Source organism: Balaenoptera musculus, chromosome 18 (assembly GCF_009873245.2).
Source record: "Balaenoptera musculus isolate JJ_BM4_2016_0621 chromosome 18, mBalMus1.pri.v3, whole genome shotgun sequence".
NCBI lineage: Eukaryota > Metazoa > Chordata > Mammalia > Artiodactyla > Balaenopteridae > Balaenoptera > Balaenoptera musculus.
Genome location: NC_045802.1, coordinates 1,360,819 through 1,386,486, shown reverse-complemented (window position 1 = coordinate 1,386,486; position 25,668 = coordinate 1,360,819). Strand labels below are relative to the sequence as shown.

The window sequence follows — 25,668 nt, the reverse complement described above, 5'->3', positions numbered from 1 at the left end:
TTGCGCGAGTCGCGGAACCAATGGCGTTTCCGGCGCCGGGATTCAAACGTGCGCGGGCGCTGAGGACGAGTGCCGGGCTCGTCCATGGATCTGATCCGGGGCTTCTGCGGGAAGCTGCGGTCTCTGGCCGTCACCCTGGACGGCGAGACGGCCCGGCTGCAGCGAGCGCTGGACGGAGAGGACAGCGGTGAGTGAGCCGCGTGAGGGACGCTGGCGCGCGCGCTGGCCGACCGACAGGCGGCTGACTGTGAGGAGCCCTCCCGGGGGAGGCGGCGGCGCCCTTCGCCCCAGGCACCCCCGGGCCCGCCCAGCGCTGCGCGCAGCCTCTGCCCCGCCAGGGACGCGGGGCGGAGAAACAGCCGCACTTAGGGACCAAAGCCCTAATCGAGCCGGAAGGCTGGGCTCGCGATGCACGCGCTCGTTTACACACGACGAGCTTTCAAGTGCACATAGTGGGGGCTTATCACGAAAAATACGACCAAGAGAAGATGAAACGTTTCTTCTAACAGCAGCCGCTCAGCCCTGTTCTTGACATGTAGAGTGACTTTGGTCTCACCCAGATGGTCCACAGTTGCCGTGTATTTTCCCCAACAAACCGTACTGCCAAAACGAAAGCTAATCCGCACTACTGCTTTTAAAAATATAGGTAAAGCAAAATCCTCCGCCACTAACGTTTGTATTAGAGACTTTCTGAAGTTGTTGCAAGAGTAGTGCAGATTTTGAGATTATTTTGTGCGTCATAACTGTAATCCGCCTTAAAATTTCGCACCCCGTAGACGCAGACTCATTTTCCTTTAACTATATTATGAATAGTTTTCCAGCCATTTAAAAATGTTTATGCTTGTGCCTGTGAAAGCAATATATGTGTGCACGGCAAAAAATTTGAGGTAACGCAGAAGTAGTTCTTTGCTATAACTTAACTGTCAGAAGACACAGCTATTAATAGTTCAGTAGCTTTTCTACCATCCTTACTTTTAGCGTTGCTTGTTTTGCTTGACTTTGTTTACGTAGTTGAGATAACGCTAGAAGACACAAAACTGTATTAATGGTTTTGGATTTTTTAGACATAGCTGAATAGTTTTCCATAAAGCTTGTGCTAATTTATTTCCTTACCAATCTATTGCCTGGTTACACACACTCTTTTTTTCCTTTTCGTTTTACAAGAAAAAGTTGGAATAATTTTTTCAATTCCTGGCCCGCATGTATTACGGAAAATATGGAATTGTGATAATTAGAGAAAATGAACATCCCCCAAAATCGCCTTCTATGATCACAGTTATGAATCTCATAAAATTCACCATGTTAAAGGATACAATTCAGTGGTTTTCAGTATCTTCACAGAGGTGTGCAACCATCATCACACTGAGTTTAGATTTTCATAACCCCCCAAAACAAACCCCGGCAACTGTTAACAGCCACTCCCCGGAATCTTGCTCCCACCTGCCGCACTGCTTTATGCGGCCGCTAATCTACTTTCTGTCTCTCTAGATCTGCCTATTCTGGACGTCTCCTATAAATGGAATTGTACAATCTGTAGTCTTTTGTGACTGACATTTCACTTAGCGAAGTGTTGCAAGGTTCATCCCTGTCATGGTAGCATGTATCAGTATTTCATTACATTTTATTGCTGAATAATATTTCATTGTATGGATTTACCACATTTTGTTTATCTGTTCATCAGCTGATGAACATTTGGGTCGTTTCTACTTTGGCTATTATGAGTAATGCTGTTGTAAACACTCGTGTGCCAACGCTTTATGTGAACGTAATGTTTTCAGTTCTCTTTGGTGTGCATTTAGAAGTGGAATTGCTGGGTCATGTGGTAAATCTGTGTTTAGCTTTTTGAGGAACGACCAAATTGTTTACCAAAGTGCACCACTGTACATTTCCACCAGCAATGAATGAGGGTTGCAATTTCTCCACATCCCCATCAACATTTGTTATTGTCTGTCTTTCTAATTATAGTCATTCTAGTGGTATGAAATACAATATCATTGTGTTGTTGATTTGCATTTTCCTAACGAAAATTGGTCAACTCTTTTTTTTATACAACAGGCTCTTATTAGTTATCCATTTTATACATATTAGTGTATACATGTCAATCCCAATCTCCCAGTTCATCCCACCACCACCACCACCCACCCCCGCTTTCCCCCCTTGGTGTCCATACGTTTGTTCTCTACATATGCGTCTACTTCTGCCCTGCAAACCAGTTCATCTGTACTATTTTTCTAGATTACACATATATGCGTTAATATACAATAGTTGTTTTTCTCTTTCTGACTTAACTTCACTCTGTATGACAGCCTCTAGGTCCATCCACATCTCTACAAATGTGAAAATTGGTCAACTTTTAACAGGTGGAAGGAGATGGTCTTGAAAGGAGGCATGTTTTAGAAAAGAGAAATCTTTTTAAAAACTGCTTCTATGTTAGGTATATGCCCAACTGATTAATAAGAAAGGTGATGGTACAGTGGGTAAAGGATGTCTTTTCAGTGCCAGGTCAATTGCACACTCATATGGAAAAAAAAGAATGCATCTTGATCCTTACCTCTTGCCATACACAAAAATCAGTTCCTGATGGATTGTAGCTCTAAATGCAAAAGGCCAGGACTTCCCTGGTGGTGCAGTGGTTAAGAATCCACCTGCCAATGCGGGGGACACGGGTTCGAGCCCTGGTCCCGGAAGATCCTACATGCTGTGGAGCAACTAAGCCCGTGCACCGCAACTCCTGAGCCCGCGTGCCACAACTACTGAAGCCCATGCGCCTAGAGCCCATGCTCTACAACAAGAGAAGCCACTGCAATGAGAAGCCCACACACCGCAATGAAGAGTAGCCCCCGCTCGCCGCAACTAGAGAAAGCCCGCGTGCAGCAACGAAGACCCAATGCAACAAAAAATAAATTAATTAATTAATTTAATTTAATTAATGCAAAAGGCCAAACGATAAAGCTTTGAGAAGAAAACAAAAGCATTGTCACTGGCAGAGATTTTAAAAATAGGAAACAAAACGTGCTCACCATAAAGGAAAAACAGCTAAGTAGGACTGCATTCCCTCTTCCTTCCTCCAGTCCCTGATCTGAGTGCTGATTACGTAGGTATGTTCACTTTGAAAGTTCATCAAACTATATACTTATGGTTTCTATACTTTTCTGTATGTATGTTATAGTTTAATAAAAATTTTAAAGAAAAGTCTTAACACTTTTCTTTGCAAATGACAGGATATAAATTATAAATAAGTATCTACAAGGATTTTATAATTCTAAAAAACTATACTAAATTACATTTTCTTTCTTTTTCCTCCTTTTCCTTGTTATACTTTTTTCTTTCAATATTCATATTGAAGACTTTGAAGATTATCCAATGAGAGTTTTACATGACCTTCATTCAGAAGTCCAGACTCTAAAGGTATCAATCCTACAGTATTAATTTATCATTTTTATGTGGTAATTTAAAAAAACTAAATAGACTTAGTCAAAAGTTAAATTAAAATGTACTTTCTTTCCTCATAAAAGGATGATGTCAATATTCTTCTTGATGAAGCAAGCTTGGAAAGTCAAGAAAGCATTGGTTTCATAAAGGCAACAAAAGTACTGATGAAAAAAAATTCAATGGATATCATGAAAATAAGAGAGTTTTTCCAGAAGTATGGATATAATCCACGTGCCAAGGAAAATTCAGGTGTGAATAACTTGCATTTTATAGCATTTGTTTTAGTATTAAACAAAGAAGGCAGCATGATTAAGACTACTATAGGCTTGGCCATTGTTTCTAGTTCTGACTCTGCCATTATGTGATAGTCCTTTGATCATTTATTCAGCAATCACTGTGTTCTGGATGCAGTGCTAATCAGTGGTGCAATATAAAGACAGTCCTTGCTCTCCTTTGCAAATGCTAGATGAGAACCAACACAATGCTAGATGAAAGAAGGGTGTAAGATAAATCTACGTGACTTGAGGATAGTTGGTTTCTGGTCAGCTCTGCGAGTAAACAGCTGAGAGACCAACCTTAAGGCATGCTATTTCACTTTTCTCGTTCTCAGTTTCTTCTTCCATAGAATGAGAGATTTTTGGCTATATAAATTCATAAAGTCCTTTTTAGTTCTAAAATTCTAATGAAGGGTAGGATAGCATGATGGTTTAGAATTTAGAGTCAAACTGCCTGAGTTCACATCTCTAACTTCACCACTTACTAGCTATATGAATCTTTGACCAGTTACTTAACTTCGTACCTCACTTTCTCATCTGTAAATGAGAGAATTTTTTTTGTGTTTGGCTGCGCCGCATGGCTTGCAGTATCTTAGTTCCCCGACCAGGAACTGAGCCTAGGACCACGGCAGTGAAACCACCGAGTCCTAACCACTGGACCACCAGGGAAGTCCTATAAAGTAGATATGTTTAATAGTATCTACCTCTGAGGCTGTATAAGGGTTAAATGAGATAAAATTTGCTTAGAACAGTACCTCGTATGCTAATCACCCATTGTTAACTGTTGTTATTGTTATACTCATAACTGTGAGTAACTAATTTCAGTATGCTTCAGTGTCTTCATTTCTGTTATGAGAGTCTTTGTACATAAATAAAACATTAATTAGATTCAACAAATATGTATATATCGAGGATATATATGAAGGTATATTAAATAATCCGCATGGTATAATGGAAAGAATTCAGTTGACTTTGGTGTGGACAGGTTGACTTTGGTTACTCAGAAACTGGTTCCACCAGTTACTACATGTGTGACCTTGGATAATTTCTCTAAATTGCTTTTCCTCACTAGTGAACTAGAGATGCTAATACCTCCCTAAGAGGTAGTAATAATGGTGATTATTTTGTTAAACTCATCAGTGACAGCCTTGTAATAAATTCAACAATAGGTTTTTGGGTAGTTCTTGTAACATTTCTCAAAATTAACAGAAAGCACAATGCTAAAACAGCTCTGAATCAGGAGCTCTTCCAAGGGCCAAAAGCCACGAAATCAAAGTTCATAACTTTTTTTTTTTAATGGTGCATCCTTCACATTTAACATGTCGTGGCTTATCATGCACAAAAAACCAGTATCCTATCCTAGTTCATTTCGGTTGCCAATCAAAACAAGGAAAGTAATATCTTCATAGAAAAAGTGTGTACCTCTTCACCTCCTTCAATCCTTCACTTCCTTCAATCTGTAATGACTCCCTAAAAAAAAAAAAAGTATAAGTATTTTCTTTTTAATATTTATTTATTTATTTGGCTGCGTTGGTCTTTGTTGCAGCATGTGGGATCTAGCTTCCTGACCAGGGATGAAACCCGGGCCCCCTGCACTGGGAGCACAGAGTCTTAGCCACTGGACCACCAGGGAAGTCCCTTCCCGGTATTTTCTTAAAAAAGATGCAACAAACAGGAAATTTTAGAAAATTTTATTTCCCATTTCTTTCAATAAATATGTATGATTGTTACAATTAATATTTCCCATTTAGCATCCAAATGTTATCTGTTCAAAATCATCTAAAACAAATTTCTTTATTAACTCCCTCCAAATGCTTAAACATATGGCAGCATTTAGAATCAAAAGATGTGGGTTCAGATCTTGGCTCTTTAAATTCTATCAGCTGAATGTTCTCCAAAATGTTGTTAAGAACCTTAATTTTTTAAATGAGGAAAAAATATTCAAAGATTTTTTTGTGCTTGGAGCAGTTAATATGAAAATTAAATGGAGTAAAAATTAAATATAAAAATGCCTATCCCATCGGGGATTCTAAATACATTTTAGTTTCTCTTCCTTCATCTTACTCTCTCCTCTGTCTCTCCAGCCCTTTCCAATTACTGGTTAATTTTCCTTCTCTACTTCATACTACATTTCTTTAATACACATTTTATATTTGTCATTCTGCATTTTCTTCCACCATTCCATTCTCTACTTTATACCTTGCTGTCTCACTGTCTCACCGAAGCCCTATCATTTGTTAAGTTAATCTCTGCCCAAATCCTGACCAAATCCACTTACCTTCTTTCTAGGTATCCTCTTTCACTTTCTGTTGTCTCTCACACCAAAAACTAGTATTTCTCCTTCTTGAACTCTTTCTTGGCATTGTAAGTGCTATCCTGGATCCAACCTAAGTTCCACACCAAACTTATTAACCAGTGGTGTACCCAGGAAATGGCAGAGGACTGTGGGAAAAAGTATAGTTCTTAGTAAAGTTATTTAGTCTGAGATGTACAGTGTAGTGGTTAAGCATATGGGGGTCTGGAGTCAGATATAACCTATTAAAGATTGAGAAACTACTTGTCTCACTAATTTCTCCTCTGATTTCTCTCAACTAGGTTTTTTTTTTTTTTTTCAACTAGGTTTTTGATACAGGTGTTCCAGACTGACTTAGGTTAAAAATTTATATTTGTGTAACAGTCTTTCCTTTTTACCTTAGGCCATCTGTAAGTTAGAAATCTAAAATAATATTTTACTTTGTGTTAAATCTAGATTGTAGTTAATTCCACACTGTAATTAAATGTCATTACATGATAAGATAGTTTCATAATATGTTAAGACTGGTAAATCACATTAACTGAGAAAGTAAGGAAATGACACTTCTATTTGTGAGTATTGTTTTTTCATCTTTTAACATTTTCGTTTACTCCCCTTCTCTAATGTGTCACCTAGATGAGATATGGGTGGACGAGGCGGTACATGTCAGAAATTTAAAGGGACAATTGAAATAAAACCTTAGAAAATAAGGAGAGAGCTAGGACCTTTGCTGATTTGGGGCATTTCAAATGGAGCTGTCTTATGTGGTTTTAGTATATGACATTTTCTAGTCTGATGTTTGACCAGAATATGACCTTGATTTTTCCTCCCAGTGGATGAGCAAGAAGTCATTGACTCTAAACCAGAGTCCAATAAACGTGACAATCCTGAGAAGCCTGATGTGAAGGGTGATTTGTCGGATTCTGCTCCTCCAAGCAGTTCTGTTTCTGAGAAGCCTCCGCGTAGTCCACAACTTTCCGATTTTGGACTTGAGCGGTACATGATATCCCAAGTTCTGCCAAACCCTCCCCAGGCAGTAAACAACGAGAAGGAAGAGCCAAAAATTTTAACTCCATTTTCCAAACGGCCACTAGTAAAAACTCCCAAATGTGCACTAAAGATGGATGATTTTGAGTGTGTGACTCCTAAATTAGAACACTTTGGTATCTCTGAATATACTATGTGTTTAAATGAAGATTACACAGTGGGACTTAAAAATGTGAAGAATAACAGGTAAGCAGCTTTCTTAAAAGGAGCATTTTATCTAACTTTCTAAATCTTTTGTATTTATTGATGTTTTTTTCTCTAGAAGAAATACGTCTCAGACAATATCTTTCCTTCAAAGATTTTTCAGATACTTCATATTTCAAACTTCTCTGAATCACCAATTCCATCAGTAAAGTGTGAGCTATTAGTTTCCTCAGGTTAGAAGATATAGAAGGAATGGTAAGAGCCTGAAAACAGATGGTATATGGTACGATAGAGAAGAAGGGATAAAATAAAAAGTAAAATTATTAAAAACTTATGACTGATTTGGTATGGAGACTTGGGAAGAGAAGAGGATCTTGGGTAAATCACAGATTTCTGTTGTGTTGCCTGAAGTGATGCTAGGGAACTAAAATAGGAACACCTGCAGCTTGGGATGCAGTAAAGGTGATGTGTTTCCTTACATGTTGGTTTTGAGGTGCTCTTAAGCTTAGGTATTTTAATATGAATTTGAAGCACAGTGATGAATTCCATACTAGACTAAAGAGATGGGGAGTGATTAGTATGGAAGTGGTAATTAATGAGTTACAATGAAAATGAAAATACCGCATATCACAACAGTACCACATATAAATCCATACCTTTAAGAACTGTAGTTATTAAAGAAAGAAAATAAACATTCAACTCAAAGTGTCAGAAAAAAACCCCACAACTGTGGGGAAAAGTGAAGGGAGTAAACACTAAAGATAAAATGTCATTACAAAATATTTTCAGAAGGGTAAAATTGATATGTTGAAGAATTGGTTCTTATTTAAACATTAATGCAAATGGCAAAATTAGGAACTGTGGGCTACATTTTTTATTTTTCAAGCTATTAGAAATACTATAGGGTATAATACTGGGAAATTTAGAAAATTCAGATAAATGAAAAAGTTTTGAAAACAACACAAAATTATCAAAACAGACTTGAATTAGAAAACCTGTATAGACCAAAAATCAGAGAAGAAAACTAGAAAAGTTATCAGAGAAGTAGCTCCAAAAAGCTCTGGGCACAGATGGTTTCCTAGATGAATCCTTTTATAATTTCAGAGAACATATACCTTCCATCTTACATAAAAGTTCTTTTTCTGAGAAGGAGACATATGTTCTAGTTCAGATGCCAACACCTAACCTGGGGACCTTCAGACTCAACAAACGCTAGTGAAATGGATACAACCATACCCATCCTGCTTACATAGAGTTAGTGGGGTATAATGGATAAAAAATTATAAACTGCCTTAAGAATGAGATACTATGAAAATAATGATTTTTAAAAAGAACTGTCATTCTCAGGGGTCCTCAAACTATAGCCAGAGACCAAACCCAGCCTACTGCCTATTTTTTGTAAATAAAATTTTATTGGAACACACACTCAAAAAAAAGTTATTTTTCTAAAACTAGAATAAGACAGAAAACTCTACAGTTCAGTTTGAGATTGATATACCCTTGATACAAACACAGAAAGAGCACACTAAAGGAAGCTATGGCCCAATCTAATTGTGAATATAGATGTTAAAATCACAATTAAAATACTCATAAATTGCATTCTACAGAATAGTAAAACTATAATGCATAACTTCCACGTTAAGCTTATCTCAGGAATGCAAAGATAGTTTAATATTTGGGAACTCATAAAATACACCATTTCTATGATTCAACAAGAAAAAAAAGTAGAGGACTTAACCTGGTGGTGCAGTGGTTAAGGAACTGCCTGCCAGTGCAGGGGACACGGGTTCGAGCACTGGTCTGGGAAGATCCCTTATGCCGCAGAGCAACTAAGCTCATGCACCACCACTACTGAGCCCGTGAGCCACAACTACTGAAACCTGCGCACCAGAGCCCATGCTCTGCAACAAGAGAAGCCACCACAATGAGAAGCACATGCACCACAACAAAGAGTAGCCCCTGCTCACCGCAACTAGAGAAGGCCCATGCGCAGCAACAAAGACCCAATGCAGCCAAAAATAAAATTAATTAACTAATTAAAAACTAGAATAATCTCAATAGATTATCCTATTATTATTCCTCAGTAAGGAATTTTATGAAATTTGACACCTGTTCTTCATTTAAATTGTTTGGCCAAACTCTAAGTGGAAAGATACTTCATTAACATAATAAACAATATGAATATCTAACTTAATAGTGAAGCTATCTGTTACCATTATTAAACATTTTTTTTTAATGTCATTCTTGATGTTCTGGCCAATGTAATGAGATAGGAAACAGAAATAAGTATTACTCTGATGTATTTCTAGGCCATGTTTTGTGCCTGGGCAACTCGAGAAAGTCACATCTAAAATTTCTAGAAATAATAAAAGTTCAAGAAAGAAGCTGATATATTGATGATATATTTTTTATAGTTATAACTATTTAAAGTAATATGCTTTCCTATATTTTATTAATAACTAGTTGGTAAATACAGGGGGGAAAATCATTGAAATTTGAAACAGGTAAAATGCTCATGCCAATTGTATGTGAAAGACCTATATGAATAAAACCATTAAATATTTCTGAGTTATATAAAGGGAAAATTAGGATGGAAAAATATACCATATTCCTGAATAGAATGACTATAATTAAGATGTTCAATCATATCAAGTTAATTTATGGATATCATACAATTACAATAAAACCTTGGGATTTTTTTTTTAAGGTAGAAAGGGATATTTGACAGAATTATTCTAAAATTATTTGGAAGAATAAAAAGTAAGGATAACTAAGAAAATAATGAAAAATAACAGTAATGAGGGTCCTTAACCTACTAGTTATTAAAATATATAAAGCTACAGTAAGTAAAGCAGTATAAAATTGGGACAGAATGGACCGATTGCAGGAACAGAATAGCCCAGAAACAGCCTCTAATTTACATAAGAACTTAATATATACTGAAGGTGTTTTTGAAGTAAAGATTATCCAGTAAGTTACACTAGGACAGTTGGTTAATTGAACCATCTTCTAGTATTCAGTGATATTCTTCTTTATAACTGTATTTCAGACATCTGGGTAATTGGCTAGAACTACCTTAAGATGGCAGGATCAGTCTTCTTAGTCTAAAAAAATGTTCTTAATCTCTATCTGTATACTGGTATAAAATTCCACTTTATGATTTTGAAGCCATGAGCTATACAATTCCTATATTTGAACTAATGTGTTGAACTCATAGCTTTCCTTTAAGTCAAAGTTTTTTTGGTTTTTTTTGGCCGCACGGCATGTGGGATCCTAATTCCCCGACCAGGGATCGAACCTGTGCCCCCTGCAGTGGAAGCCCAGAGCCCCAACCACTGGACCGCCAGGGAAGTCCCTATGTTAAAGACTTTCAACCCACTTCTAAGTCAAAACTGTCAATACAAAATGGTTCTTAACCTTTTTTTGAGCCATGGATATACATTTAAAAACAAAAAAACAATTTGTTCCATGGGACTACTGTTCCATAAAACATAACTGAATATTTGTCCAGACTTGATGATATATAGTAAGATTAAATTTTTTTCCAGAAGTTTAACTTTTTTTTGACATTTATTCCCTTATGAATCACGCCAGTGAGGAGGCCATAGAAACAGAACCAGTGACCAACAATAATTTCTTTGCCACTCCTGGCCCCATAACCCAGCCATTGGAGAAAAATGGTAAGTGTGAAAATCAAGTTACTTCTCAGCTGTACTCTTTTCAGACTATCTTTGTACCAAAATATGGTTCTATCACCTTAGACATTCTAACAGCCTTCTGCATCTTCTCGGTTCATAATATTGAATTATAGGAAGTGCCATTCCATTCAGGTTCAGCATGATTTCATACAAGGGAAATATAATTTTCTGGTATGTTTTTCATACTCTTCCTGATTGTATTCAGTATTTTTCAGCTTGTTTGTTTGTTTTTAACATTTTAACTTAAAACATATATATTCATTCACCAATCTTTTGATGTAGAGCCAATAATACCTTTTTTTGTTTTAGTTTAGCTTCAGCCTATTGATTAGAGTTCTACATTATCTTCCTTACGTAAACCACACCCAGAATACATCAGCTACCATTTCAAATTTTGGGTTTTTTTAATAGTACAAAAACTTAAAATCATTTTCATGTAGTGTTTTCATATTTGTCCCAGGAAACATGAAAACACTGGTTTTCACATAATATAAAATGAAAAATCCTAGAGTTTTATGATTTCTCTGAATAATTATTTATAATCATCTGGTCTATACCAAATTTATTGGAAATTTTTTTAAAGTAACTTATCTATCAGGTCTTTCCAAAGTTTTGGACATGTTTTCAGAAAAATTCTCTTTTTGTGCTAATTGCACTGACTTGTTATTAAATTAACAAATATTGCTGGTATAAACAGGTTTGAAAAAATACAACTGACTCATAGTAAGCTGAGCTCAACTTATAAGACCATGATTATATTGAATAGAGGCCTTTTTTTTTTAAAAAACAAAGAGAAAGAATGAACCACTACCTCCTTCACATCATACTCAGAAATCAATTCCCAATGGACTATAAACTTCTTAGAAAATGATAAAGGAGAATATCTTTAGGCCTTCTGAAGTGGGATGGATTTTCTAAAGAATAGCTTACCAACTGAAATCCTTTAATATACCATCAGCAGTATATTTCACGGAAGGAACAGAATGCTTACGTTTACCCATTAGTAATTTGGTTAAGTGGAGGCTTGTTAATAGAGTTTCTATTGTATTTAGTTTGACCCTATTTTTATGCCACGAAAGTGTCATTATTAGTTTTTATAGTCTCTACTTACTAAAATTTAGTAATTTGTTTACCATTGCTTCTTTTATCCCACTCATTCCTTCTGGGTTTAGATTTCCCTTTTTTTGTGTCACTCATTCTTTTTTTTTTTCCCTCCTGTGCTATCATTTATGTTATTTACTTACTTTAAAAATTTTATTGAAGTATAGTAGATTTACAATGTCGTCGCTCATTCTTGAATGATAATTTAGCTGGATATAGACGACTAGATTGACAGCTTGTTTCTCTTGAACGTTTTTGTTTTGTTTTTCGTTTTTTTTTTTTAATTTATTTATTTATTTTATTATTTTTGGCTGTGTTGGGTCTTCGTTTCTGTGCGAGGGCTTTCTCTAGTTGTGGCAAGCGGGGGCCACTCTTCATCGCGGTGCACGGGCCTCTCACTATCGCGGCCTCTCTTGTTGCGGAGCACACGCTCCAGACGCGCAGGCTCAGTAATTGTGGCTCACGGGCCCAGTTGCCCCGCGGCACGTGGGATGCTCCCAGACCAGGGCTCGAACCCGTGTCCCCTGCACCGGCAGGCAGATTCTCAACCACTGCGCCACCAGGGAAGCCCTCTCTTGAACGTTTTAAAGAAAGTATTCCATTGTGACCTGGTATCTATTGCTGCTGGTGAGCAGAGTGCTATTGGTCTGATTAGCTTTCTTTTGTGGAAAATCTGTCTTTTTTTTCCTGGTAGTCTATAAGATTTTTATTTATTATGTTTAGAATTTAGTATGATTTTTCTTTTTTTTTTAACATCTTTATTGGAGTATAATTGCTTTACAATGGTGTGTTAGTTTCTGCTTTATAACAAGTGAATCAGCTATACATATACATATATCCCCATATCTCTTCCCTCTGTGTCTCCCTCACTCCCACCCTCCCTATCCCACCCCTCTAGGTGGTCACAAAACACCGAGCTGATCTCCCTGTGCTATGCAGCTGCTTCCCACTAGCTATCTATTTTACATTTGGTAGTGTATATATGTCCATGCCACTCTCTCACTTCGTCCCAGCTTACCCTTCCCCCTCCCCATGTCCTCAAGTCCATTCTCTAGTAGGTCTGCGTCTTTATTCCCATCCTGCCCCTAGGTTCTTCATGATCTTTTTTTTTTTTAGATTCCATATATATGTGTTAGCATACGGTATTTGTTTTTCTCTTTCTGACTTACTTTACTCTGTATGACAGACTCTAGGTCGATCCACCTCACTACAAATAACTCAGTTTCGTTTCTTTTTATGGCTGACTAATATTCCATTGTATATATGTGCCACATCTTCTTTATCCATTCATCTGTCAGTGGACACTTAGGTTTCTTCCATGTCCTGGCTATTGTAAACAGAGCTGCAATGAACATTGTGGTACATGACTCTTTTTGAATTATGGTTTTCTCAGGGTATATATATGCCCAGTAGTGAGATTGCTGGGTCATATGGTAGTTCTGTTTTTAGTTTTTTAAGGAACCTCCATACTGTTCTCCATAGTGGCTGTATCAATTTACATTCCCACCAACAGTGCAAGAGTGTTCCCTTTCCTCCACACCCTCTCCAGCATTTATTGTTTCTAGATTTTTTGATGATGGCCATTCTGACCAGTGTGAGATGATATCTCACTGTAGTTCTGATTTGCATTTCTCTAATGATTAATGATGTTGAGCATTCTTTCATGTGTTTGTCAGCAATCTGTATATCTTCTTCGGAGAAATGTCTGTTTAGGTCTTCTGCCCATTTTTGGATTGGGTTGTTTGTTTTTTTGATATTGAGCTGCATGAGCTGCTTGTAAATTTTGGAAATTAATCCTTTGTCAGTTGCTTCATTTGCAAATATTTTCTCCCATTCAGAGGGTTTTCTTTTCGTCTTGTTTATGGTTTCCTTTGCTGTGCAAAAGCTTTTAAGTTTCATTAGGTCCCATTTGTCTATTTTTGTTTTTATTTCCATTTTTCTAGGAGTTGGGTCAAAAAGGATCTTGCTGTGATTTATGTCATAGAGTGCTCTGCCTATGTTTTCCTCTAAGAGTTTGATAGTGTCTGGCCTACATTTAGGTCTTCAATCCATTTTGAGTTTATTTTTGTGTATGGTGTTAGGGAGTGTTCTAATTTCATTCTTTTACATGTAGCTGTCCAGTTTTCCCAGCACCACTTATTGAAGAGGCTGTCTTTTCTCCATTGTATATTCTTGCCTCCTTTATCAAAGATAAGGTGACCATATGTGCGTGGGTTTATCTCTGGGCTTTCTATCCTGTTACCTTGATCTGTATGTCTGTTTTTGTGCCAGTACCATACTGTCTTGATTACTGCAGCTTTGTAGTATAGTCTGAAGCCAGGGAGCCTGATTCGTCCAGCTCCGTTTTTCTTTCTCAAGATTGCTTTGGCTATTCGGGGTCTTTTGTGTTTCCATACAAATTGTGAAATTGTTTGTTCTAGTTCTGTGAAAAATGCCATTGATAGTTTGATAGGGATTGCATTGAATCTGTAGATTGCTTTGGGTAGTAGAGTCATTTTCACAATGTTGATTCTTCCAATCCAAGAACATGGTATATCTCTCCATCTATTTGTATCATCTTTAATTTCTTTCATCAGTGTCTTATAATTTTCTGCATACAGGTCTTTTGTCTCCTTAGGTAGGTTTATTCCTAGATATTTTATTCTTTTTGTTGCAATGGTAAACGGGAGTGTTTTCTTAATTTCACTTTCAGATTTTTCGTCATTAGTGTATAGAAATGCAAGAGATTTCTGTGCATTAATTTTGTATCCTGCTACTCTACCAAATTCATTGATTAGCTCTAGTAGTTTTCTGGTAGCATCTTCAGGATTCTCTACGTATAGTATCATGTCATCTGCAAACAGTGACAGCTTTACTTCTTCTTTTCCAATTTGGATTCCTTTTATTTCTTTTCCTTCTCTGATTGCTGTGGCTAAAACTTCCAAAACTATGTTGAATAATAGTGGTGAGAGTGGGCAACCTTGTCTTGTTCCTGATCTTAGTGGAAATGGTTTTAGTTTTTCACCATTGAGAACGATGCTGGCTGTGGGTTTGTCATATATGGCCTTTATTATGTTGAGGTAAGTTCCCTCTAGGCCTACTTTCTGGAGGGTTTCTATCATAAATGGGTGTTGAATTTTGTCGAAAGCTTTTTCTGCATCTATTGAGATGATCATATGGTTTTCCTCCTTCAATTTGTTAATATGATGTATCACATTGATTGATTTGCATATATTGAAGAATCCTTGCATTCCTGGGATAAACCCCACTTGATCATGGTGTATGATCCTTTTAATGTGCTGTTGGATTCTGTTTGCTAGTATTTTGTTGAGGATTTTTGCATCTATGTTCATCAGTGATATTGGCCTGTAGTTTTCTTTCTTTGTGACATCTTTGTCTGGTTTTGGTATCAGGGTGATGGTGGCCTCATAGAATGAGTTTGGGAGTGTTCCTCCCTCTGCTATATTTTGGAAGAGTTTGAGAAGGATAGGTGTTAGCTCTTCTCTAAATGTTTGATAGAATTCGCCTGTGAAGCCATGATTTTTCAAGCTAAGGACTCATGTCCTTAATTCTGGAAAATTCTCTGACATTACCTCTTTAATAATATTACTTCTTTCCTAATTCCTCGATTTTTTTCCTCAGATTCCTGTAAGATATATTTTAGAATGTTATCCTTCAGCCTCCTTGGTTTTCTGTTTTGTGTTGTTTTTTTGTTTTTATAATTTTATTTGTTTTTGGCTGCATTGGGTCTTCGTTGCTGTGCGTGGGCTTTCTCTAGTTGCAGCAAGCAGGGGCTACTCTTCGTTGCGGTATGCGGGCTTCTCATTGCGGTGGCTTCTCTTGTTGTGGAGCGCAGGCTCTAGGCGCATGGGCTTAAATAGTTGTGGCATGCGGGCTCAGTAGTTATGGCTCATGGGCTCTAGAGCACAGGCTAAGTAGTTCTGGCACATGGGCTTAGTTGCTCCGTGGCACGTGGGATCTTCCCGGACCAGGGCTCGAACCTGTGTCCCCTGCATTGGCAGGCAGATTCTTAACCACTGCACCATCAGGGAAGTCCCTATTCATTTGTTTCTTAAGGGATAGTTAAATTGTTTTTTTTGTTTGTTTTTTTTGTTTACTATTACAGGCAGTGCTCTAGTTAAATTGTCCTTTGGACACATGTCTCTCACATCTTGGAGTAGAATTTCTAGATCAAAGGGGATGCACATCTTATTCTAGAAAATGCTAAATTGTCACTGTAGAGTGGCTATTGTGGTTTATTCTCACCAAGAGTGTTTGAGTTCCTGTTTCTCCATCTTTTTCAGCACTTGATTAGACTTAATAAACTTTTGCCAGTTTGATCATTTTGCTAACATGTTTACTTTTTCTCTTTGGTATTTTTAGGGTGCTTGCATACTTTGTTACAGATAGCAAATGTCCATATACACATGTTCTTGTTTCTAGGTTCTCTCTTCCGTTCCAGTAGCCAGTTCTTCCATCCTTGGCCAGTGTTACACTGCTTTTAGCTACTACAGCTATAGAGGAAGTCCTTGTATCTTGGAGGGCAAGTGGCCTTCCTTGCCCTCTTCCTCCTCCTTTTTCTTCTTCAGAAATTTGATTTTCCCATAAAGGTCTTACACAGTTTTTAACAGATTTATATGTAGGTATCTTATCTTTTTTGTTGCTATTGTGAAAAATATTCTTTTTCACATATATTTTTTATTGTTTGTTGATCTTATACTAGAACTGTTCATTTTTGTGTATTGCATTTGCATCTTGCAACCCTGCTGAACTTTTACTAGTGCTAATGATAATTAGATTGTGAATATGACAGTTTTGTTTTTTCTTGTCAAGTACACAATAGTTATAATTTCTTAAATTATTAAAAATAAAGTGCACAAATTAAACTGACAAAGATTATAATATAAAAGTTAAAATCTTTATTTCAGCCTTATTTTCAAATATGTATTTCATGCCATTGTATGTCTTCTAGATGCCAAGCATACACATTCTCCCGTGGCACCTACATTCTGCACTCCTGGTTTGAAAATCCCTTCTACAAAGAACAGCACAGCTTTGGTAAACTTCCATAAAATTGAAAGTGCTAATCTTTTCCCCAGTGAATTCGATACACTATTTCCAGACTCTAACAGTCTGTTTAAAAAACGTAGACTGTTGTAGCCTTTGGGAGTATATTTACAGTGTTTCCGGAGGGTCATTCGGCAGCAATTATCAAGAGCTTTAAAATTTTTCCATGCCCTTTAACCAGAATTTATTCTAAGGCACATTGGGACAAAGATTTATAACAATGAAGTTATAGAGGGAAGAATAGTGTTATTTATAAGAGCAGAATATGGGAACAAACTAAATGTCAAATGATAAACGGGAAGCAAAATATATTACGGTAAATCCATAAGAGCCAGTGTCATGTGACTAGGATGTTTTGAAAAACAGATAAGAACATACAGAATGTCTTCAAGAAATATTTAATGATATGGAAAATGATATATATGTGTATGTATATAAATACACACATACACATATATTTTAAGGAATAAGAATGGATAGAAACACACCAAAAAGTGGTTATCTATGGGTGATTTTTATGCCTTTTTTTCCAAATTTTTCCCATTGAACAAATTTACTATGTAATCAGAACCTCAGCCCTGTTTAAAGTTGGTATGAACACTTAAGACAACCAATATGGTAGATTGGGCCGTCCAGTGGATCTTCCAGCAGTGATGGAAATGTTCTGTAATCTGTGCTGTCCAGTGTGGTAGCTAGCTGCTGAGCACGTAAAATGTAGCTGGTGCATCCGAGGAGCTAATTTTCAGTTTAATTTTATTAATGTATAATTAAACTTAAATAGCACCATGCGACTTGTGGTAATCCACTGCTTATGTTCCTGGCCTCATTGCTGACGCTGCCCTAGGGGGACGGGCCGGGTTGGCATGAATGGGCTTTCTCCCTGGCAGCAGTGAGGGCATAGCTCATCCTCCTACAACTCTTACCTGGCCCAGGATAGTGTTGCCTGAGTCTGGGTGGTGAATCCGTCTAAATCTGGGGTTCAGCCAACAGGCCTATTTAGATTTCACATGAAGCTCTTGCTCAGCCTTCAGTAATGACGATGGTACTTTTTCCTCCATATGCCATTTCTTTGTGTCCTTGATTTTATTTAGTTCTCGGTCAGGGAAGAGGGGGTCATTTTGGGGCCTACTTAGAGATCACAACAGAACTAACAATTGACTAACAATGTTTATTTACTATATTACTTTATACCACCATAATTTAATTATTTCTTTTTATGCTATAGGTATCCACAAATTATCCATTATCAAAAACAAATAGTTCATCAAATGACTTGGAAATGAAAGACAGTACATCGTTAGTTTTAAATTCAGACGAGTGCTTTGAGAATTTTGCAGATCCCTCTTCTCCTACGATTTCTTCTTATGAGAATCTGCTCAGAACACCTACACCTCCAGAAGTAACTACAATTCCAGAAGATATTCGCCAGGTTATTTTTCTAGGCTATTGTTTGTTTTCTGCGAAAATACCTGAAAATGATATTTAACTGTGTTACTTATCATCGGGCTAATGTGCTGGTTTGGATCTAAATCTAAATTCTGGGCTGTTAAGCCTGTCTAAGACCACCTGGCTAAGGCTCTTCAGAGCTGAGCACAAGCTAGTGATGTCATCATGCCTTTGTTCCCTCATGAGGCATTTTCTCTTTAACTTCATGTTCTGAAATGTATTCTTATAATATTTTCTAATCATTGTTCAAATGTGATCACCATGGTGACCATTGTTTCCATTGGTGTTTCTAGCAAAGTCAGAAATGTCATTTACCTTCCAGTTCTCCAGAGTTGGAGTATCATGAATAACTTGTATCAGTGTTTCTTGAACTTGAGATGTCTTGGGCCTCAGTTTGAGAAACATTTGTTTAAATATATTAGAATATCTGATTCTTTTTTTTTTTTTTTTGGCCGCCGCGAGGTTGGCGGGATCTTAGTTCCCTGGCGAGGGATTGAACCAAGGCCCCAGCATTGAAAGCACCGAGTCCTAACCACTGGAACGCCAGGGAATTCCCATAGAATATTTGATTCTTTAGTACAACATAATTTACCAGTAGTCTGTTACTGGTTTATAGCAACTACCGACTCTACTAAATAACTACCAGCCTGATTCTTTGAGCATCCCCTCTTGATAAAAGTTACAGTGTTGGGGAGTTATTGCTTAAGCAAATGGAATTCTTAATAACCATTCTAGAGACCTTCCTAGCTTATTGAGAAGGGTAAAGCTACTTGGGGAAATACCCAAATGCCATTGGAAGGGACTCATCCTAAGATATCAGTAAAGTATTTGTTATCCTTCTTTCTCTGTCTTTTCTGCTTTCCTGGCACTATAATAAACTGAGGGAGGAAGGAGCATCTTCTGTCTATAGGCATTATATACAGTTTCCAGTTTGCCATAGTGATCCTTCTCTCTTCATTTCTGTGTTAAAGGAGGGAAACCTTGCATTTAATGTATTACCTCTTTGTGAAAAAATTATAGTTGATATTTCAGGTTCTTGTTTTTATAATCTTTATAGCTGACGATCTTTCTTTTGAGCATTTATTTCACCTCTTTCCTATATAGATTTCCCTAACGTCTTTGTAAAGGCTTGATTTGCTCTCAGGGAGGCACTGCTGCTTGCTTCCGTTAACCCAGCAGTACATTTAGAAGCTTTAGAAATCCCCGCTACACCCAAGTTAAACTTCTAATATCTCCATCTCTGTGCCGCTGAACGTCTGTGCTGCTAAATATTCTGACTGTTTTAAATAACCCAGATCTTCAAATTTTCCTTGGCTTTTTCTTGAATGTTTTATAACAGCTTCCAAATTTATATTATGTTGTTCGTATGACTTGGTGAAAGGAGTTTGCTTTTCTTTTAGATTTTATCAAAATACAACTCAAACCTAGCTACTCTGGTAGCAGTTAGAGAAGTGCCACCCAGCAAAGTGTTCCTTCCTCGGTGTGAAGGACAGGACGTCCGAAACGCTGGCAACAGAGAAAACTGGTGAAAGTGAGTATGTTCCCATCCTAAAGGGACTAGATGTGTTATCTGAGGAGAACACTGGAATGGTAATAAACATCTGTAATTGACATCTGCCAGCTAGGTAACAGCCCATCTCTCTTTTGGTCCAGAATTCGTGATCCCTGCATCTCAGGCTCCCACACTACCATGTTTTACAGTGTCACTGGGAATCTACTCCCAACCATATTATGAGTGTAAAAGTAGATGGCTTCAGTGTCGTGTCATTTGTTTCGTTGAAGGCTATTGGTTATACCTAATTGATATTTTCTATTTGTATCTTTCTACAGAAATGGTAGTGGATCCATCCTTCCATTATAGAAACTGAACAGAATGAGATGAAAGCAAATCTGCTCTTGCTTTAAAGCGTTTTTCACATTCCCCGACATCTTTCCCCTTTTGAAAATCCAACTCATATTAAAGATGAGCATGGACACTGATGTCATAAAATGCTTTTTATTAAGTTTGATTTAGTCTAACCTCAGGCTTGTTGACGTGTAGTTCAGTTACTCAGTTTTGAAAGATCATTACTATTTCACTGATTTCAAATTTACCCTGCCTAATGGAAGAGTATGGTTTAAGTAACATTAGGAAGCAGGATAAATAATTTTTGAAATTTAAACGTTACTGTTTGCTACTCAGATAAGGCCACCTTCAGTCTTCTTGGGCTAGACAGTTGTTGCTAGACCTGGGCTTCCTTGGGTCTAGCTCTGCCCTTCTGCCTCCTCTCATGACTGTCCCAAGTCTTTTACACCTTTTATTTCGACAATGCTCTTTTAAGGCACTGTTGTTTACAAATGACAGCTTAAATTAATTTAGGAAGAGAGGAATTTACAGGCCTAGGTAACTATACTGAAGTAGGTGTCTCGGACATTTGGAATTAGACACTTGCCTGCTGTCAGGACGGATGTTTTATTTTTACTTGTCAGCTTCATCCTTTCAAATCACCTCTTCCCAGCACACGGCTGCAACCTCTCCAGGTCCCCGTCCGGCTCGCGGCCCAGCAGCCTGAGCCTCACGCTCTGTGGAGGGTCCCCGGACTCCTCCTGGCCGGGTGCTCATCTCTGGGCTGTCCGCTGTGCCTCTAGAGCTGTCTGAGAGCTCCAGGCTGCCCTGTCCATGGAGCCCAAGATCCTTCCGGTCTAAGTAAAGTTGATGCAGCAATTATCCTCTTTTATGGTTGGGCCTTGAAAGTCAAATGTGAAGACTTGTCACATTGTGAATCTTCGTTTTGTCAGAAAATTGTCACTAAAACAAAACAATTTATTCTTTGTTCTAGGAACTACTGTGTAATAATTTTTTGCTAAATATTGATACAATGTAAAATTCAAGATACTTAGTTTTATTTTTCCAGGTAAGCTCTGGTCAGCCTTGTATACGATGGTGACTCCCAAATTATATCAGCCTTTTATACACTATTTACCATGGCTCTGTGTACCTAAGTCCACGGAGTGGACAGATTGCTTGAAGGAGGGAGTATATTCAAAGTGCACGCAGGGCTGAGTCCTGGAGTTCCATTTTAGAAGATGGAAAGAGGCAGAAAAATCTAGCGAAGGAGACGAAGAAGAAGCTGGTGACGTAGGAAGGAAATACTTCAAGCCGAGTGATCGATTCTATCAATATTGCTGAGAATCCAAGACAAGAGAATTACCACTGGAATTGGCAAAATTGCTGTTACTGACAGCACTGATTAATTCCGACAGCGTGCTCAGGACGGACGCCTGGAGCAGACAGGAAAGGTCGGAGGTGAGGAAGCAAAGGTCATGGACTGAGACGCTCCTTTCATGAGTTCTGCTCAAGAAGGGAGAGAAGAAATGGTGCTGCAGCCAGAGGGGGTGTGAGTGAAACCAGGTTTTTGAAGATGGGAAATAAAGAACGTTCCATTAATCATTTCTGACGGCCTGCTGGGTGTGTCCACCTGTCTTGTGATGGCCCCTCAATCCCTGTGATGGCCCCTCAATTCAGTCTGTCCAGAATTTCTCTTTCCCTGGCCCTTACCACTCTCCTCCTGTGATCTTAGTTTCTGCTCCCTAGAACTAGGATGCTTCCGGCTTATCAACCTTCAAACGTTACCCTTCAGTGTCTTCCCACTGCTCTCAAGATGAATCCAGGGTCCCAGCGTGGCCTCCAGGGCCGCCCCGTGTGACTCGACCCTCAGCTGCTCCTCCCTCTGGTCTCAAAACCTGGGCCCCAGCCGGCAGCCGGCCTTCCCTCTCCTTCCCTGCTTTCCTGCCCTGGGCTCCACACGCCCCGGGCTCCACACGTGCTCTCCCTGCCCAAATGGCTTCTCCCACCCACTCTGCTCAGCTGTCTGTCCCTCACATCCTTACGCTGGAGATAGCTGACGTTTTTGTCTGCCCACCACTCCTACCCCCTTAAAGGAAAACGCTCCGATTTTCCCTGAACTCAGCCCAGTTCCAAGACCAACCAAGCAGGGCACAGTCCCTGACCAGTTGGTATTGGGCACGTGACCCACGTCATATCCAAGAGAGCCAATTCTGGGACTTTGGGGAACTACTAGGAAGAGCAGCACGTCTTTCTGGACGTGCAGAGATGTGCACCCAGAGCCACGAAGGGAGAGGCCGAAGGCGGAGCTGCCGCAGAAGCTCCAGCAGGGGACGTGTGAGAGCTTGGAGGCCAGCTCCAACCCCTGTTCTTCAGGTACATGATTCATAAACTCCTTGTTTTCTCGTTACGTGAAGCTCTTAACAGTCCTGCCTCATCGGCTTCAGGACTCAGATTAAATGTCATTTTATCAAAGATTTTACCCACCTTCCCAGTCAGCACCCTATTCTCATCCTTTATAGAACTTGGTAGAATCTGTAACAGAATATTTGAGGGTACCTTTATTTAATGTCCATTGCCCCACTGGACCATAAGGTCAGTGTGGACAAGGACCTCATCTGCTTGCCTTGTTCATTATGACACTGGTACCTGCCAACTTAAAATATTTATTGGTTAGTGATAACATCAAACACTTACTGAGGTCTTACTATGCTAGGCATGGTTCTAAGTACATTCATTAACCCATTTCATTCTTAAAAAGTAACTCTTAGCAAATAGGTGCTAGCATTTCGACTTTTCAGATGAGGAAATTGAGGCTTTAATGCTGGACTTCTCTTTCCACGTCCCATTTCCCAGCCCAGATCTTGCTGACCGCCTCTGGGGTGTGTCCCCTCCCCACCGTCCTCCGCTGCGCCCCCGCGTGTCACCTGAGGGCAGAAGCATCTCATGGTCCTCTTCATCCAGATCTCTGGCCAAACTCCTGGTGAGTGCTCCGGGTGTCCCTGCTGTTTCCGCTTCAATGCCTTTGTTCACCCCACACCCTTTATCTACTGGGAGCCTAAATCCAAGCCCTGTGGGCGCTGAACAAGGTCACATGCCATCCTCAGCAGCAACTTCGCATGACACCGTCTTATCCGCCTTTGATCATTGGGCATTTACACCTTTTGTTACCAGACTAAGGCTTTCTGAGGAAGGGTCTGTGTGTCCTTTGTCTGCACCCCCAGGCCCACGGCATTCACCCATATTTTATTCCCTGGAAGTGCGGGAGGAGCTAGTAATACTACAAATTCTGACAGTTTCCAATAATGTATGCAGGTTTTGAAAATGCCTCAGGTGGTTCACCTCAGTCATAGTTTAAACTGCCGTAATTTCATCCTCTGTGGGACATTTTCTGAGCAGTTGGTTGCAGCTGGGTTGGCCTGCTAGCGTGGGAAGGAGCAGGAAATTCTGACAGCCGAAGGCATGAAGTGAGGGGGCTACAAATGCCTTTTTTCTTCTTTGTTTTTAAAACAGCTGTTTATTGAACATTCCCTCTCTACCATGCCCCTCCTCTGAGCCCCCTTTCATTTGGCTCTTCTCAACAATGTTCTGAGGTAGGCGTGTGATTAGAACACCTTTATACAGTAAACTCCTCACGACATTCCCAGGCTGATGGGTTTTGCTTATTAAAATTATCTTAGTATTTATTTAGTATTAAAATTGCTTTTTAGGCTTCAGCCTATTCCTCCTAGGGATTACGGGGGTGGGGGAGAGAGATCAATGACTGTCTTCATAGAAGAGTTGCCTAGTTCATGATTAATCCTACCAGAATAAATATGCTTCCTTCAAGCTTGTTCCGTTACAGGTTCCAAGAAACTGCAGCAATTTGTGAGAACAACCTATATCTAAGCAATACAATACACACCAGAACACTCACACCTCACCGGGAAACCATGACCATATCATTTCCTTAGAAGACAGGTGTTTTGGTTTGTACCAAAACTGAAGCAGGTCCACGTACTCTGGATGACGGTCCCCTGGCAGCAGTCTGCAATGCAGAGGACAGCTTCACCACGAGAGCAGTACCAGTGCAGCGGGCGGAAACCAGCTGGCAGTGAGCTGAGGACAGCACAACACTGTTTTTGGAAACGTATGTTTCAAGTCACCTGTCGTTGGCTCCCTAGCTTCCCAGCCCACTTGCGAGCTGTTACGTAAAGCGGGCCTCCACTTCCGCTGAAGTGAACATGGTAGCCGCTGCCTGCACCTCAGTGCTGAAGGTTACGTGAGGTCAGGCACCCCCGCGCTCCCAGCACAGCTCCGCACTCAAATTATAAGCTGCTCAATTTCACAACAGCTAAGTTTGGAGTTTGTGATAGAACAGAAACAGGTAGGCTGAGTTCTGCTCTATGTAAGAGTAACAAGAGTTTGCCTAACAGTTTAACAGCTTTCTTTCCCCTTGACAGCTGCCCCTACATGCACACACACACACAGAGTTGACATCTGAAACATCCCGAGCCAGCGCCCAGGATGGTAATGAAAATTTAAGTATAAACTTAACATCGACTCCCTACCGAGGATCCAGTAAATAGCTGAAAATGCCAAGCTCCTGTACGCTGTGAGAAAACTGAAGATACCACCCTCCGAAGGGAAAACACTTCAAGAGCCCGTGAGGCAGTCAGGACGCTGAAGGCTGAGCACGTGCCGTCACGGTGACCGTGACACAGCTCGGCTGCTCACTCAACGCCGTACTGTCACAGCCAGAGGTGAATAAGGACCAAGTACAAGCCTTTTCATTCTTAGCATTATATTCAATGATAAATTCACTAGGGATTCTTTAACTGTACTTCTGGTGGAAGATTGCAATCTTTAAAGGAAAAATTCCATGTTGGGACATAGAGGTGGCCTACAGACACATGGAAAGGTGCTCAACATCACTAATCATCAGGGAAATGCAAATCAAAACCACAAAAATAACACCTGACACCTGTCAAAAAGACGAGAGATAAGTGTTGGCAAGGGTGTGGAGAAAAGCTGTCTGCACCCCCATGTTTACTACGGAATTATTTATAATAGCCATGGTATGCAAACAACCTTAAGGGTCCATGGGTGGATGAATGGATAAGAAAGTTGTGAGATACAGACAGACACATACATACACATATATACATGCAATGAAATATTACTCAGCCATAAAAAAGGAAATCTTACCATTAGCAACAACTTGGATCTAGAGGGCATTATGCTGAGTGAAATTAGAGAAAGGTATCAAGTACCACATGATCTCACTTAGATGTAGAATCCAAAACACAAAACCAACCAACAAGACAAAACCAAACTCACAGATACAGAGAACAGATTGGTGGTTATCAGTGGTGACGGGGG

General features: G+C 39.2%; 1 protein-coding gene across 6 annotated transcripts; it reads left to right on the top strand.

Moving 5' to 3' along the window:
* The first annotated feature begins 6 nt into the window (after window positions 1-6).
* Window positions 7-25,663, top strand: SKA3 (spindle and kinetochore associated complex subunit 3). 6 transcript variants are annotated; one of them, XR_005017218.1, is made up of 10 exons: window positions 7-187; window positions 3,347-3,408; window positions 3,516-3,681; window positions 6,834-7,233; window positions 10,786-10,871; window positions 16,942-17,027; window positions 18,262-18,465; window positions 19,883-20,013; window positions 20,313-22,683; window positions 23,169-25,663. XR_005017218.1 is itself a non-coding variant. In XM_036831595.1 (9 exons), exons 1-8 carry the CDS (start codon window positions 85-87, stop codon window positions 20,009-20,011), a joined length of 1,236 nt encoding a protein of 411 aa, XP_036687490.1. In that variant the 5' UTR covers window positions 7-84; the 3' UTR covers window positions 20,012-20,013; window positions 20,313-25,663. The 6 variants fall into 6 exon arrangements, 3 of the variants coding, with proteins under 3 accessions (XP_036687490.1, XP_036687491.1, XP_036687492.1); XR_005017217.1 differs by having other exon boundaries at window positions 23,164-25,663; XR_005017219.1 differs by having other exon boundaries at window positions 20,313-24,673; window positions 24,750-25,663.
* Window positions 25,664-25,668: the final 5 nt, after the last annotated feature.

Excerpts from the sequence above, each read along its gene's own strand:
- SKA3 (XM_036831595.1), top strand. The coding sequence starts at position 85 with ATGGATCTGATCCGGGGCTTCTGCGGGAAGCTGCGGTCTCTGGCCGTC. Across the intron at positions 17,028-18,261 it reads CAAAGAACAGCACAGCTTTG|GTATCCACAAATTATCCATT; the intron begins GTAAACTTCCAT and ends TTTATGCTATAG. Across the intron at positions 18,466-19,882 it reads TTCCAGAAGATATTCGCCAG|ATTTTATCAAAATACAACTC; the intron begins GTTATTTTTCTA and ends CTTTTCTTTTAG.